General features: G+C 36.4%; 1 protein-coding gene across 2 annotated transcripts in view; it reads right to left on the reverse strand.

Moving 5' to 3' along the window:
- NUCB2 (nucleobindin 2) overlaps nt 1-15955 on the reverse strand; it is a 39749-nt gene extending 23794 nt beyond the window's left edge. The window contains exons 1-2 of one of the 2 annotated variants that reach the window (XM_074272392.1): nt 15772-15945; nt 4732-4875 (exon numbers count right to left, since the gene is read on the reverse strand). In XM_074272392.1, the coding sequence (XP_074128493.1) occupies nt 4732-4875 (144 nt within the window). In that variant the 5' untranslated portion in view covers nt 15772-15945. Of the gene's footprint in view, nt 1-4731; nt 4876-15771 lie in introns of both variants that reach the window. The other variant, XM_074272391.1, reaches the window with a different exon arrangement.
- Between the last annotated feature and the right edge of the window lie 20 nt (nt 15956-15975).

Here is a 15975-nt window from a genome sequence, read left to right on the forward strand (position 1 = left end):
ATGGAATGTGCTATCTCACTGAAACTGTAAGATTTCAGGAAACACTAGACTATTATGTGGTATATTGACATAGCTATCAGAGTGAAATGATTATATAAAGTTATTACTTCAAAGGTCAACTAGTCCAACTCCATCATTTTAGAGAGGAGAAAACAAGCTCAGGAATTTGAAGTGCCCAAGGTCATACAGTTAGTCAGTATGAGCCAGAAGTAAAACCTTAGTCCTCATTCCACCAATACCCTTTTCATTGCACAGAAACATGCTGCTTGTCTATGCTATCTAGAAAAACAAAATAATTTAGACTCAGAAGCCAATAAAAGTAGAATACTTCAAGTATTCTTTTTCCCTCTTCATACTAATGTGGAGAAACTTATCTATGATTAGCAACGTAAGAAATCTATCTTTATCTCTTTAGAATAGCTTCACTATTAGAGTATCTCTGTTATATTTGCTTTCCTTTAACAGTACATATATGCCAACTTCAGATTAATTTTTTAAAATCTCCTGCTAAATTTGGAAGCAGTTTATATTTTAAATAAATTAGCATCTGAAGTTTAGGAACAGCTACAGTTCCTGAATTATAGAACTGCTGCTTATGCAGCTGCAAAAATGAAATGAACACAGTTGCTAACAGTATAACAAGCAACAGTGTGGGAAAGGATTTCCTCCCATCAGCAAGCTGCTAGAGCAGCAGGCTCAGCAGGGCTCTATTGCCCTTTGGCTAAAATAACTAAATATAGCAGAATATGAGAGCCTATCTATCCTCATGTTATTGCCCTATGTTGTAGTGTTCTCTTCTCTAAAGATATAATGTTCTCTGGGAGAAGATTTCTTGGAGGGCTTCTGGAGGCTGTCTTGGTTTCAGTTCAGTTCAATAATACCAAATGAAGCCAGGAAAACTTCAAATCCTTTATTTTCTCTTTCCAAGTCTTGAATCTTTTCCTGGGGCCCAGTTTGCTTTCTCTCTCCTTGGGTCCCGAGAGCTTTTGTAGCTTCACTAGTCCTTTGTCTCTTCCAGCTTCTACCTCTCATCTTCCCAATGGTTCCATCCAGCACAGAGGTGGAAATTGGAATGAATCTTGACTTCTTCTAGAGAGTGGGCTTATGGGTGTCTGTGGGCTTCTTTCTTATAGTTCTACCCAACTTGTGAATCTCCTCCTTATATATATGCTCTCTAAAGGTGTGAACTCCTTTAAAAGTGTGAACTAAGTACAAAAGCATTCATTAGCACCTTGTTTTTCAAGTTCTGGCCCATAACATCTCCCACTTTCTTTTGATTTAGAACATAAGGTAGTCATGATCTCCCTGACTTCTCAAAAAAGAAGTGAAAACACCATAAAAAGGAGGTGGTCACACCCTCCCTGACTTCTCAGGAAGGGAGATGAAAACACCAAAAGAAATGGGAAATCAAATCAGTTAGCAGGTTTCTGAAGGGGCTCACTTGAAACAGGTATACATAAATCCATCAATATGGGAGGTATTACACATAATTACATAAATTACACAAGCACATAATAACATAATACAGGATTTATACATGTCCATAAGTCCTAAAAATAGTCCAAAAGGAATCCATTGTCCATTAGTTTATGTGCCAAGAATCTAATAATTCCTGCAAGTTTTGAAGTCCTGCAATAGTCTCATCTTGTGTTAGGGAATCCAGTGATTCCTGATGGTTTTCAAGTCCTGTAATCAGTCTTATCTTGTGTTAGGGAATCCAATGATTCCTGTTGGTTTTCAAGTCCTGCAACAATCTCATCTTTTGTTAGGGAATCCAATGAATCCTGAAGATTTTCAAATCCTGCAACAGTCTTATCTTGTGTTAGGTAATCCAGTAATTCCTGCAGATTTTGTTCTTAGGTCTTCTCCTTTGTTTCCAGATTTTTCTCTTTTTCTGTCTCTCTCTGATGGACAAGGCGAATACAACTTGTTGGCACCCATCTGATTCCTTTTCCATCTGAAGAAATACAAGCAAACCCTCTCTCCCAGGCAATTAGCCTATCTAGTCCCTTCTATTTACCACTTTTGGGATTTCTCCACATTACCTAGCAAGTATATTGCACTGGACACTGCCCTGTTGGTTTAAAAGGCCTGTATTCCCCCCACCAATTGCAATCCATTTCTGCCATCTGATTGCTTTTCTGTTGGTTAATCATGTAATCCTTTTCTGCCATGTGATTGCTTTCTGGCTGATAAATCACATCAGAATCCTGACCTTCTAAAGACTTTCTGGGTGTAATCTCAGCTGCCATCATGCCCCACCTGTCTTTTGTATATCTTGGGGCTGGCCTCTGCCTCTCATTTCCCTGGGTCAATCTATATTGAGTCCCAGTGGAAACCCTTGTGGCATTTTGGACATGGGGTTTTAGGTCTTCTTTCACCCTGTCTTCTCACTCTATCTCCATATCTACATTGAGCTCTAAGATGTCCTATTTTTCCACACTGAAAACATCGATGATTTTCTCTAGAAGTCCCTGGCTAAGAGGGACCCTGTCTTCTCATGATCAGTATGGTCTGGGTATAATAAGCATTTGTGCCCATCATAGCACAGCATCTTATGATCTTCTCTAAAGGAGCATCTTTGTGTAGTCCCCATATAATTCTTCTGCAAACCTCATTGGCATTTTCCTTGGCCAGATATCTGGTTATCATTTCTGTACCTGCATTTTCTCCAATGGTTCTTGTGACAGAAGTTTGCAGATGTCCCACAAAATCTGTAAAAGGTTCATTGGGACCTTGCTCTATTTTTGTGAAGGCTTTACCTTCATCTTTTTCTGGGAGACAACCCCAAACTTTTATTGCAGCCTTAAAAATTTGGTCATACACTGTTATGGGATAATTAATATGTTCTGAATTCTCTCCATACTGACCTTCACCTGCTAGTTGGTCAAAAGTGATTGGTACATTTACTCCAGTTTGCCTATTTCATTGGGCTTGAATCCTACATAATTCATGATACTCCAAAAGCCACAACAAGCTTTGTCCAGTTTCTAAACATGTCCTTGCTATGGATTTCTAGTCACTGGGGGTTAGAATTTCATAAATCAAACTATCTAGTAACATCTTAACATAAGATGTAGCCCCATAAAGAGTGCAACCCTTTTTCAGAGCCTTAATTTTTTCCAGATCAAAAGGAGTGTATCTTCTCCTTTTTTGATCTGAAGAGCCAAGCTTTTAAATCACAGTGTATGCATTTATAAAATCAGATACATCCTGTCCTTCATTTTTTGCCTTAACCAATGCCTTTTCTAATCTTGTCATAGGCTGCTTAATAGGTGATTCTGTTTGTGTCACTGCCTCTCCCTCTCTTCCTTCTCCCTCCATCCATGAAGGGTTAATTGAGGGAGATAAGTCAGGGGATTGGAAATGATCTAATTTCTCCTGCTGTGAATTCTTATCTGATTCTTCATCCTTTTCACCTAGTTTAGTTGGCACCTCTCCCTCCTGCTCTTTCTTCTTTTTCCTTATTCTATAACTTATATAATTTCCTAAAGCCAGTAGTATTAAATTGTATGTATTAAATGTATCTTTGGAAATTGAATCAGGTCCATATTTATTGTAGTATTGACAAAGTTGCTCTCCTACTTATTTCCACTGTTCTAAATCCAATTCTTTTTCCATCAAAAACCAAAGAGATATGTACTGTACAGTTTCTAAAAGTTCAATGATCTGCTCCCAAAATACAATGCTCTCTACACATTTTCCTTGAAGAGAAATAGAAGGCTGTTTTCTAAACATCTGTCCCATTTCAGCTGAAATTCTACTTTAGGTCTTTAATAAAGTTTCCTTGTTGTATTCACTCTAATTTCTGGGTCACAGATGAAGGTTCTTGGTCCCACATTCAGGCGCCAAAATGTAGTGTTCTCTTCTCTAAAGATATCTCTGGGAGCAGATTTCTTGGAGGGCTTCTGGAGGCTGTCTTAGTTTCAGTTCAGTTCAATAATCCCAAATGCAGCCAGGAATTAAATTCCAAATCCTTTATTTTCTCTTTCCAAGTCTTGAATCTTTTCCTAGGACCCAGTTAGCTTTCTTAGAGGCCCATCTCTCTCCTTGGTTCCCAAGAGCTTTTGTAGCTTTGCTAGTCCTTTGTCTCTTCCAGTTTCTGCCTCTCGTCTTCCCAATGGCTCCAACCAGCACAAAGGTGGAAGTTGGAATGAATCTTGACTTCTTCTCCCAGAGAGTGGGCTTGTGGGTTTCTGTGGGCTTCTTTCTTATAGTTCTTCCCGACTTGTGAATCTCTCCTTATATATGCTCTCTAAAGGTGTGAACTCCTTTAAAAGTGTGAACTAAGTACAAAAGCATTCATTAGCACCTTATTTCAAGTTCTGGCCCATAACACTATAAACCCAATAGACTTAATCTCCATGTTTATACAGAGAAAATAATTAAGATGAAATCAATGAGACATACTTGCCACCCTCTACCCATCCACTGTCACCATTTCAGTGGATAGCAATCTAAACAACCCTGAAACATTGCTATACCACCTGTTCTCAATAAACCTGAAGCAATATTCAGCATTTGTCCAGTTTTCTGTGCATTGTTATATTCAGGGCGTCCTCTTAACCCAAAGCCAGAGATAATAGAGATGATATTTTCAGGATTTGCTCAAGGATGATTGCTAAGTTCAAAACATGATATTTAATAAGCTGAAGATATAAATAATGAATGCAATTTCAATTTTTTCAAGATTAACTATATTTGAATTGTAATAGAATTCATTTTACTTACTGGAGTTTCTATTTTTTCTCCTTCCACATTAGGAGTATCTTTTACTTTTGTCTTGTCTATATCTATAGGCACAGCTTCTAAACCAGTTAGGAGACAATTAACTAAAAGAAAAAAAGACTGTAGTTCTATGGTTCTCCACCACATCTGAAAAAGAATAAATTACAATAATAATCCAATAAGTCTTATAATATTTCAATGCATATATTGTAAGATCAATGCATATGCTGTAACATCTTTAAATTATATTAATAATGCCTATAATTGAAGGACTTGAAATTCTTTAATTGGTATAGAATTTAAATATTTCTTTATTATTCAATTTATTTTTATATTATGTTTATTTCCAGATTTATCTTTCTTTCCACTCCTATCATGAGCTATCTTCTGTAACAAAATAAAAAATTCAACAAAACTAACCAACATATCAAAGTTGTTCAACATCCTATGAATATTGCATATGCAATATTCAACATCCTTAGGGCATTACCTTCTATAGTTTTTCTCCTCTTTAGCATCAAATTTAATCATCATAATTATAAAATATTCAGCTTTTAAAATTTATTCTTTGAATTTACACTGTAGTAATGTATACAGTTTGACATTAAAGATTGTTATTACTTATCATAATACAGTCTAACAAGGTTACATAATGATCATCTAAAATATAAGCCAAATTGTGAAGATCCTATTTTCAATTCAAGGCATTCATATGCTCTAAAAGTGAAGTGAAAATCAACTCTTCCCTCATAAATGTGAAGAAGCCAAAGTAGAGAATGTTAAATGAAACTCTTTATAAAGTTGAATTCTTGTAACCCAAATGTGTACTTAGTACGACTACAGTCATATAATCTCACATGACTACATCACAAGACTTCATGCTACTTTCCACATATAAAAGGGCCCATGATTCCATGTTTCAGTACTTTTCCTAATCAGTCCTGTTCAGTCATTCTTATGGTAACCATTCGTAAATGTAAGCAGTGGAATCAACTCAAATATAAAAGGATTCCTGACTGCCACAATTTAATTTAGAAAACCACAAATTATCATTAAGTTTGCATTTTAATTCACATTTTGGTCTGATTGGCTCAGGACTTTTGAAAGTGGTCTAACACCTCTGGAGTTTAAACCAAATTCTAAATCATCTGTTACTGAATTAAAACGTAACATTTTAATTCCTCTCATTGGGTTCAAGAGCAATCAACAGATATATTCTGAAACTATATAAAATAAATTCCCACATATACAGAAATTCTCATTAATTAACTCTAAAATCCCAATCAGATTTATATAAATTTTTTCCCCATAAACTCTCATCTCATTCTCAAGCCCTAGTTTCATTAGCTTAACTAAACAGTAACAAATTTTGGGGAGGGGAAGGAAGACACAGAAAGATAAATGTTTCCCCAATGTATCAGATTGAAGCCACAGTATCTCTCACTACTGACTCAACCTTAATATTAGAACTATAGTCCAACAATTCTGTTGTCATGCGACTCTCATAAAGATGAGAGCTATTATAGTTTCTCAGATCTTTCTCTAGACAATTAATTCTCCAAATCTCCACAGAAAAGTTCTCTCACAATTTCTCTTATGAGATTGAAACTATCACCAAAATTTTATCAAAAAGCAAGAAATGAAAAAAAAAAGAAAAAAAAAACATTTAAAGTGCAAAGCTAGCCTTGAAAATGAAAGGAAAACAGCTAATTTAACCACATACAGATTCAAGTATTTATACACAAGTTCTGGGAGTTTAGGCAACAAAAAGAAGTAACTAAGTCAACTTAAGGAGTTAAATAAATTTGATCATGTAAGTTTCACCACAATTTGGTAGAATGAAACCTAGGACTGGATTATGGATCTGGATGGATATACCTTATTCAAAAGAAACCAAATAGGTAAAAGTGGTGATTTATGATTTAGACATAAAGAGTGATATTATAAGCAAATTAGAAGAACAATGGACAGTCTACTTCTCAGATCTGTGGAGAAGGAAGGAATGGCCAAAGAAGAAATAGAGTACATTATGAAATGCAAAATGGATACTTTTGTTTATATTAATTTAAAAGATTTTGTACAAATAAAACCAATGCAGACAAGATTAGAAGGGAAGCAGAAAACTGGAGGGGAAATTTTACATTCAAGGCTTCTGATAAAACCCTCATTTCTAAAATATATAGAGAATTGATTCAACTTTATAAGAATACAAGCCATTCTCCAATTGATAAATCATCAAAGGATATGAACTGATACTTTTTAGAGCTAAAAATTAAAATTATTTCTAGTCATATGAAAAAATGCTCTAAATTACTATTGATCAGAGAAATGCAAATTAAGACAACTCTGAGGTACCACTTCATACATCTCAGATTGGCTAAAATGACAGGAAATGATAATGATAAATGTTGGAGAGGATATGGGAAAACTGGGGCACTAATACAGTGTTGCTGGAGTTGTGAACTGATCCAACCATTCTGAAGAGCAATTTGGAACTATGCCATGTCTCTACTGGATCTGAATCCCAAAGAAATCATCAAAAGGGAAAAAGGACCCAAATCTATAAAAATGTTTGTAGCAGCCCTTTTTGTAATGGCAAGGAACTAGAAACTGAATGGATGCCCATCAGTTGGAGAATGGCTGAATAAGTTACAGTATATAAATGTTATGGAATATTATTGTTCTATAAGAAATGATCAGCAGGATGATTTCAGAGAGGCCTGAAAAGATTTACGTGAACTGGTGCTAAGTGAAGTGAATAGAACCAAAAGAACACTGTACACAGCAACAAGATTATATGTTGATCAGTTCTGATGGACACAGTTCTTTTCAACAATGAAGTGATTCAATTCTAATAGGACTGTGATGGAGAAAGTCATCTGCATCCAGAAAGAGGACTGTGGGGACTGAATGTGGATCACAAGATTGTTTTTTATCTTTTTTGTTCTTGTTTGCTTGCTTTTTGTTTTCTCATTTTTTCCCCTTTTTGATCTGATTTTTCTTGTGCAGCATGATAATTGTTGAGAATGTATGTAGAAGAAATGCACATGGCTTAACATATATTGGATTACTTGCTGTCTAGGGGAAGGGATGGAGAAAAGGAAGGAGCAAAAAAATTGGAACACAAGGTTTTACAAGGATGAATATTGAAAATTATATATGCATATGTTTTGAAAATAAAAAGCTATTATTATAAAAAAAAAAAAAAAAGTATACTCCACAAGAAAAAATCCAGGAAACAGAAAGAAAAATTAGGACAGAGAATCTCTGGATGAATGTCAAAGCAGAAAAAAGAAAAAATGATTTTAATAGACTTTTCTATAGATATACCATCTATAAAGAAATGAGTTTGTAAAATGAATAACAAATCTGGCACAGTGGTCTGATTTAGTAGTATGTGGAACTTCAATGAGACAGCCTCTTTAGAGATATCTGTAGCTAGCTCTCTGTGTCCAAAAAAAGCAAATTAGTAAAAAGCTATTTGATTTGACTTAATAATGATTCTATCATTCATAAGGTAGAGAAACCAACAAAGGGACATTCTGTTCTACATCTATGTCTCACTAACATAACAAACCAGTTGCGGAGATGAAAATGAGAACCTTTGGGCAAAGTGACTATTTTTTCTTAGAGTTTGTGATAGAAGAGAGGAATCCAGGAAGTGTATGACCTGCACACTAGATTTTGTAAAAGCAGATTTCAAAGAGCTCAGAAGAAAGCTAGGTAGAATCTCCTACAGTGAAATACTTCAGAGAAAGTCAACTTAGGAAACATAAAAATGCTCAAGATAATCCTGAAGACACAAAGTGATACAATTCTATTCAGGAGGAAAAATGATTATGTTCAGAGACAAATGGGGATATAAAGGAAATCTGACAATCAACTTAGATTATGTTTTTAAAAGAAAGGTACACAGCAGGAGGAATACAGAGAGGCCTGGAGAGACTTAAATCAACTGTTGCTGAGTGAAATGAGCAGAACCAGAAGATCACTATACACTTCAACAACAATACTGTATGAGGATGTATTCTGATGGAAGTGGAAATCTTCAACATAAAGAAGATCCAACTCACTTCCAATTGATCAATGATGGACAGAAATAACTATACCCAGAGAAGGAACACTGGGAAGCGAATGTAAATTGTTAGCACTACTGTCTATCTACCCAGGTTACTTATACCTTCGGAAGCTAATAATTAATGTGCAACAAGAAAATGGTATTTACACACATATATTGTATCTAGGTTATATTGTAACACATGTAAAATGTATGGGATTACCTGCCATCGGGGGGAGGGAGTGGAGGGAGGGAGGGAGGGGATAATTTGGAAAAATGAATAACAAAAAAAAAAAAAAAAAAGAAAGAAAGAAAGGTACAGAAGATATAAGCAAGGTCATGCAACCAAAAATGACTCTAAACATCCGGCAATCTTGTAAAAAAAATAGATCAAAAATGATAAAACTCAGAATGAGCAAAGACTGGAAAGATAAACTACAGACAACAAAAAGGACTGACTGGGTTCTTTTTTAGATATATAGGGAGAAAGAGACATCTTAAGAAAGGAATAGGATCTTTTCTTGGAGTAGAAATGATAACAGATTAAAACAACAACAATTCTGGATGACAAGAGAGTATTAACTCCTGAGTATTAATTCAACATAAACTAGGAGAATATAAGGGCATATCAATCTGCCCTTATTGAGACACCTGGCTCAGATGAACAGATGAACAACATACTCATGTCCTTAAAGGAACAGCAGATATAATTATGAGTCAGAAAGATCATGGAAAACTGGAAAAGTCCCATAAGACTAGATATGGACAAATGATTTTTTTCAGATTAAAAAAAAATAAAGAACTTCAAATCCAAAATGAGCCAGTAGAGTGATGTACTAGTCAAAAAAGGTAATAAGATCTTGGGATTTTACTTTTGGAAGGAATAGGAAATAGGAAGGTGATAGTTCCAATGTACTCTCCCCTCAACACACTTCATCTGAAGTCTTGTGATCAATTCTGGATACCATGGATATTAATAAATGAGAGAATGTTCAGAAAAAGGCAGGCAGGATGGTGAAGGGCACTGTCATATGAGGATCAGCTGAAGGAACTGGTCATACTTAGCCTGGAGAGAGAGAAAAAAAAAAGAACTCAGGAGGGAACACAATAACCATCTTCAAGGATTATCACATGGAGAAAGGACTAGATTTGTTCCAATTTACCTCTGGGAAGAACCAGGGGTAATGGGTAGAAAAAGCAAAAAGGAAAATTTAGACTTACAGTCAAAAAAAGCTTCCTAACAGAATAAAGCTCCTCTGGAATTGTAAGAGATTACTCTTCTCTAGATATAGATTCAGTAAATGTTGAGTATTATTCAGTTCCCTTTTCTTCAATAGATATTTTTGCTACTGAGGTTTAAAAAAAAAAAAAAAAAAAAAAAGACAGAAAATTATCTTTTAAAATAAGTCCAGGGGCAGCTAGGTGGCACAGTGGATAAAGCACCAACCCTGAAGTCAGGAGGACCTAAGTTCAAATTTGACCTCAGACACTTAACATGTCCTAGCTGTATAACCTGGGCAAGTCACTTAACCCCAATTGCCTCAGGAAAATAAATAAATAAATAACTCCATTCTCTTATCATGTTTCATCAAAGATAATTGATGGGTTCATAAATTCTTCTTTTAAAAATATTGTTTTTGTTAGTTGATTGTTATCCTTCATTCTCAAAAAGGACCAAAATGACATCACTATGTTAGAATCAAGGTACAGCCTGTCTAACTGTGGCTGATCGGAGCAATGAGCTCAGAATGCTCTACCACAAGTCTGGCAGAAATAGTTCATATGTACATTTGGAGAAGATTTAACTTTGCACATCTCACATTTCTTATGAGCTACTTCAATTCTGTTTTGCGTAGCACCTTTTCTGATAAGGGCACACCATGCTGAGCAGTTCTATGGCACTATCTCCCATGTCAGGTAATCAATTCAAAAGTTCTCAGAGAGACCTTAAGATCTTATTTTCTAAGGATGATAAAAGACACGATCACTCTCAAATAACCACATAACTTTTCAGCAAAACCGTGGCCCTGGTAAAAGGCTGCCTCACTCTTTTGCAATCCCCTCTTCATTGAGATACATTAAAAATCAATCCCTAAGTACTTTTAAAAGTGAGTCATCTGCAGCATTATATATATTTGGTCAGGCCTAGGAATCTTCTTAGAGTATTCCTGGCAATTTATCCATAAAGTCCAAAGTCAATTCCTCTCCATAGCTTACAAGTGATCTTGGATTGTCCGATGCTGTGCTATCAAACACAACAAGTTCCACCAGGTTTTACCAATCTAGAAAGATTTCAAGAACAAGGGACAGGTTATCTCTACTGTCCAAAGATCAACCTAATTTAAGCATACAGGCTAATGAGTATAATGTGACCAGTCTATTTTGGCCATCAATCAAATAAAATCAATTAATTTAAAGGAAACTACACAACATTAGGTAATCTGATTTCTAATTGGAAGAAAGATTAGGCATTTTCCAAACTGGGAGAAGGACAGTGAATAGATATAATTCCCTGAATTTAGAAAAAGAAGTATCCCCACTTCCCTCCTAGTTTATGTGAACAATCAAAAGAAGATGGAAATAGGTGATCAGTACAGGGCTAGTTTTCAGATAAGACATATGAATTTCTTGAGATGTGTAATTGTATGAAAATACCTTGCATCAATCTCTGCATCTCACTGGATTTCTGGTTAATATAACCTGGTATAACATAACCTATGAGACCCTTAAGTCATAAGGGTCTCTTAAGCAGTAGGTAAAAGTGGTTCCCAACCACGTAAGGCTAGGTTCAAACAATGCAAATGGGGTTTCTTTCAGTTCCCATAACTGAACAAATTTTTCTTACAAGCCAGAATTCAGATTAGACCCATAACAGAATACAAAGAAAAATGAACTAGCTCCAGAATTGAGTCAAAAGATAAAGTTAGTCAATTCCAACAAATAATCATTTGCTGTCTTGATTCCCTTCAATTGATTGAAGGGATCAATGATGATGAAGAATTGATTCCTCAGTAGACTATACTTGCAGAAATTCAGAATTAGATAATTTTAAAATTGTAACATGTTTTATTTAATGAGATTAAATGTGATTATTTTCTGGAAGGTAAAGGCACACTGAAATGGCAGTTGCAGAGCACAAGATACCCAAGTATCTTCCTTCCAAATATTACCACTATTACTACTTCCTGGATCTATCTATGATTTTAACTGAGGAGTAACAGAGACCCAGGTTTTGTATAAATGTTAACATTAATGATGATACTCTTAATACTCAATCTAAGAAAAAGCAAAAAAAAACCTCCTTATGCTGATCAATAGGAAGTAGAAGTTACCAGGACTCTTGATTCTGATTTCCTTACATGTAGGTATGAGGAAACATAAAAGCAAATAAAATTCCAGCTCAATTTTAAAATGGAGGTGGGAAAACAGTAAAATTTGGCTCAATAACAACTAGCTTTATGCCATGCATTGTAATGTAACATGATCAATCTTTGCATCAAGCAGATAAAGGAAAGTATTGTACAAAACCTTAAAGTATTATAATATAAAATGATTATAACTATTACAGAAGCTTTAGGATTTCTGACCAACTCTGTTGGCAGTAGGTATTTAAGAGATTACCTTTTTTCCTCCAAGCTTAAATAGCATTTAATCAACAGTTTGTTTTGTTTTGTTTTTTATCAGTGTTACAACAATATTTTTATATCAGAATATATTTGTAACATTTAATCAACCTGCTTTGTAAACATATAAGGTCATCAATATTTACATATCCTGTCCTTGAGATAACAAAAACATAGTATGTTTAAAACTTGCCAAAAATTCATGTACAGCTGCTATCTCACTTCCTGATGACTTAAATTCACATCATAGAATTTCAAAGTTGGAAAGAATCTTAGCTAAGAAAACTAAAGAGAATTTAAATGATTTGCCCAAGTCAGAAATTTGAGTTGGCACAGATGAGACTATAACGTTCATCCCCCTGGGTTTTAATCCTATGACTTTTTTACTATACCAGTCTATTTCTAAAGAAATCATTTAACAAAGGAGTCAGGAAGGGAGGGATGAAGGGAGGGATGAAGAAAGGAGAGAAGGAGGGAGGAAGGAAAGGAGGAAGGAAAGGAGGGGGAGAGGAAGGAGGAAAAGAGGGAGGGTTAGGAGAGAGGAAAAGAAAGAAAAGAGAAGAAAAGGAGGGAGGGGGATTAGAAGAAAGGGAACAAAAACTTCACAGAATACTTAGCATACCTGGAGAAGTTATGGGCAAATGAAAGTCTTGATGACCAAAAATCCTAAGTAATATATACCTTATCTTTAATTCCCCCTCCAAGCCCAAGAGAGAATAAGTAAAAAAAAAAAAAAAAAAAAAAAAAAAAAAAAAAAAACTAACTAGGCAGACTCCACTGCTGCCCATATTGATTATCCATGTCCAGTCCTCTGGACTCCTACTAAGTTATAAAAGTCTTCTTTGGAGAAGACTCACTAGGAATCTGATAACTACCTTCAACTAATTGAAGGCCTGGAGTTTGTAGGAAGAATTAGACTTATTCTATTTAGCCACAAAGAGCAGAACCAGAAGTAATGAAGGGAAGTTACAAAGTAAATTTATACTTGATATAAGGAAAAACTTCCTAATTATTAAAGCTGTCCTAAAATGGAAAAGGCTCCTCTAAGAAGTGATGGATTCCTCCTTTTGAGAGATCTTCAAAAGAAACTGTTTCCTTTGGGAAAAAAATAAAATACATTTTTGCAAATGGCCAATGTATGAATCTGTTTTGACTATGCTGATTTGTTATTAATGGAGAATTTGGGAGCTTTTGCTTTTAATGAGGGGAAAGTGAATTGAGAGCTAAGAGGAGGGAGGGACAGGGATAGTAAAAAGGAAAATAAATAAGAGCATTAATGAAGTGTTTAAAAAAAAAACAGAAAAGGAAGTTCAGAGGGATAACTTCAAAATTAGCATATTGAATTATATATGTTTTTAAAGGAAATAAGCTGAACACTGAAAATTTTCAGTATCCTCCAGAATTCTTTTTCTATTCTTTGTATGTTCTGAATACTGACCTGTGTTAGTTAAAATTAACAAAAAACATTAAAAGAATTTTAAATATCTCAAAAACTGTTCTAGGCCACAGCTAACAAATTTGCCCCATGTCTTCACCATGTCTCATGTTAATATAGTCTAAATTCTTGAAGTTCTGAACTATCAGGTTATCTACAGCAAATTTTTTTAAAAATTAATTTTTCTGCTGCCCACTCTCCCATTACCAAATGACGTGTATTAACCTGATTTTAATTTTTACCTTGGTAAAAACAATTAAGAAAGTAAACTTATAGGGACTAGTTATAGGCACCCATTCACACCTATATTCTTTTGAATTTTCCATGCCATCATTATGCAATTAATCATAAAAACACAGAAAGGAAATGCCAAATTTCATTTCAGCAGCAATTAGTATATCTCTAATATATGTAGCCCCACAGTTGCCAAGATAAGGACTATAAAAGAAACCTTAATACGTAATCCTTATCCTCACAGTATTTATCAGTTCTTTAGTGACAGATAAATTACCTATTAGCTACTGATCTGCACTGGGGAAGAGTTTTCTCACAAAGGAGTTTCTAAATTTAAAAAAAATATTTTGAATGAAACTGAGGGAAAATACTAAATATATGATTAAATAAATAACACCCGAAAAAGAAAAAGAAAAAAAAAAGGAGTTCTTACACTATGAAATCAAAAGCCAGAACAACAACAAAAATGCCCAATCCCTTATAAAACACTTAATTACCAAACATGTGTTTGTCGTTTACATTGTCAAAAAGCAAAGCTCAGCACTCAATAGGAAAGCTTTAGGTAAGTTCAAGTTAGCGGCGTTTCTAGAGTAATACCTGGAGAAAGGGAGTGTGCCTACTGTGTGCCAGGGGTTTTACAAATATAATCCCTAAGGATAACCTAGGAAGAAAGTGTAATCATTCTTATTTTACAAAGGAACGGAAACAGAGGTGTTGCCCAGGATCATAAAGCTAGTAAGAATCTGAAGCTGGATTTGAATTCAAGTCTTGCTGCCTCGTTGCACTCTAAGCACTATTGCAGTTAAAGAATTTATCAAGGAAAAGATTTTAAAATCAAGCAAATTTCAAAACAGAGCCACCCGGACGGATCCACCCCAGACACACATTTATTAAGCAATCTTACTCGTAGAAACCCTCCAATGAGGGGAAGATTACAGTCTCCCACCGAAGAACAACATTGTTTAAAAAATGTTTCCTAGTTAACCGCTCCTTTGCTACAAGTAGGAATTGTGGTTTCTTGCTTATGGGGCTACGTGAACCAAAGCCTCGCAATATGACAAAGTGAAATAGACCACACTTGTGCAAGGCGACGTTACCTAGTTGCAAGAGTTGGGTCGAAACTTTCCAAAATTTCCTGCCACGTTCGTGCCCGCGTTCAGTGGTTGAAATGAACACTTAGGGTTACTTGAGGCCGGGTGGCCGGACACAGCCAGGGCTGCCCGAGGAGCCCACGAACAGGTGCAGCCCCGAAAGACAACTTTCCCCGCCGGGATTCGACGTCTACCCTGAGTCATCGTTTTGCAGATTTTTCTCCATAGAGACGTTCCCACTTAGGGCGGATAGTTCCCTCTCCTTAGTTTTGGGGTGATTTAAATAACAGGGAAACAATACGGTGACCATGTGGGCCCGGCTTTGCTCTGGGGGAGGGGAGGGTTGCCAGGGTTTGCAGCATCCTTAAAGCTGGGGAGCCTGAATGCCCCGCCCTACCCCCACCCCCGGTGCAGGACTGAGCACCTTCGCAAGGCACCTTTCGCCCTCTCTCTGGTCTCCCCGCGTCCAGCCCGGACGCGGCCGGCCAGAGAGCCCCTTTTACCACTCCACGCACGAGAGCGAATGAGAAGGGTCAGGATGAAGGACGGAAGAAGAGAGAGCTTCCGTCTCACCCCCCCCTCCTCGCAGACCACCGGCCTCACCTCGCCGGAAGGCTCCGTGTGGGCACAAGCTCTCGTCTGCGCGGTCACGTCGGGTCCCCAGGTCCGGAGCAGCTGCTCCCTGCTCGCACTCGCACTCGCGCCCGCTCCCCTGCAGCGGCTGTGCCGGCCCCTCTCTCTTGCCGTCCAGCCGCCGCGCCGCTAGCGTGCCCTCCTCCGCTGCCATGGCGATAGTCACCGCCTCCA

The sequence above is a fragment of the Sminthopsis crassicaudata genome, chromosome 6 (genome assembly GCF_048593235.1).
Source record: "Sminthopsis crassicaudata isolate SCR6 chromosome 6, ASM4859323v1, whole genome shotgun sequence".
Lineage (NCBI taxonomy): Eukaryota > Metazoa > Chordata > Mammalia > Dasyuromorphia > Dasyuridae > Sminthopsis > Sminthopsis crassicaudata.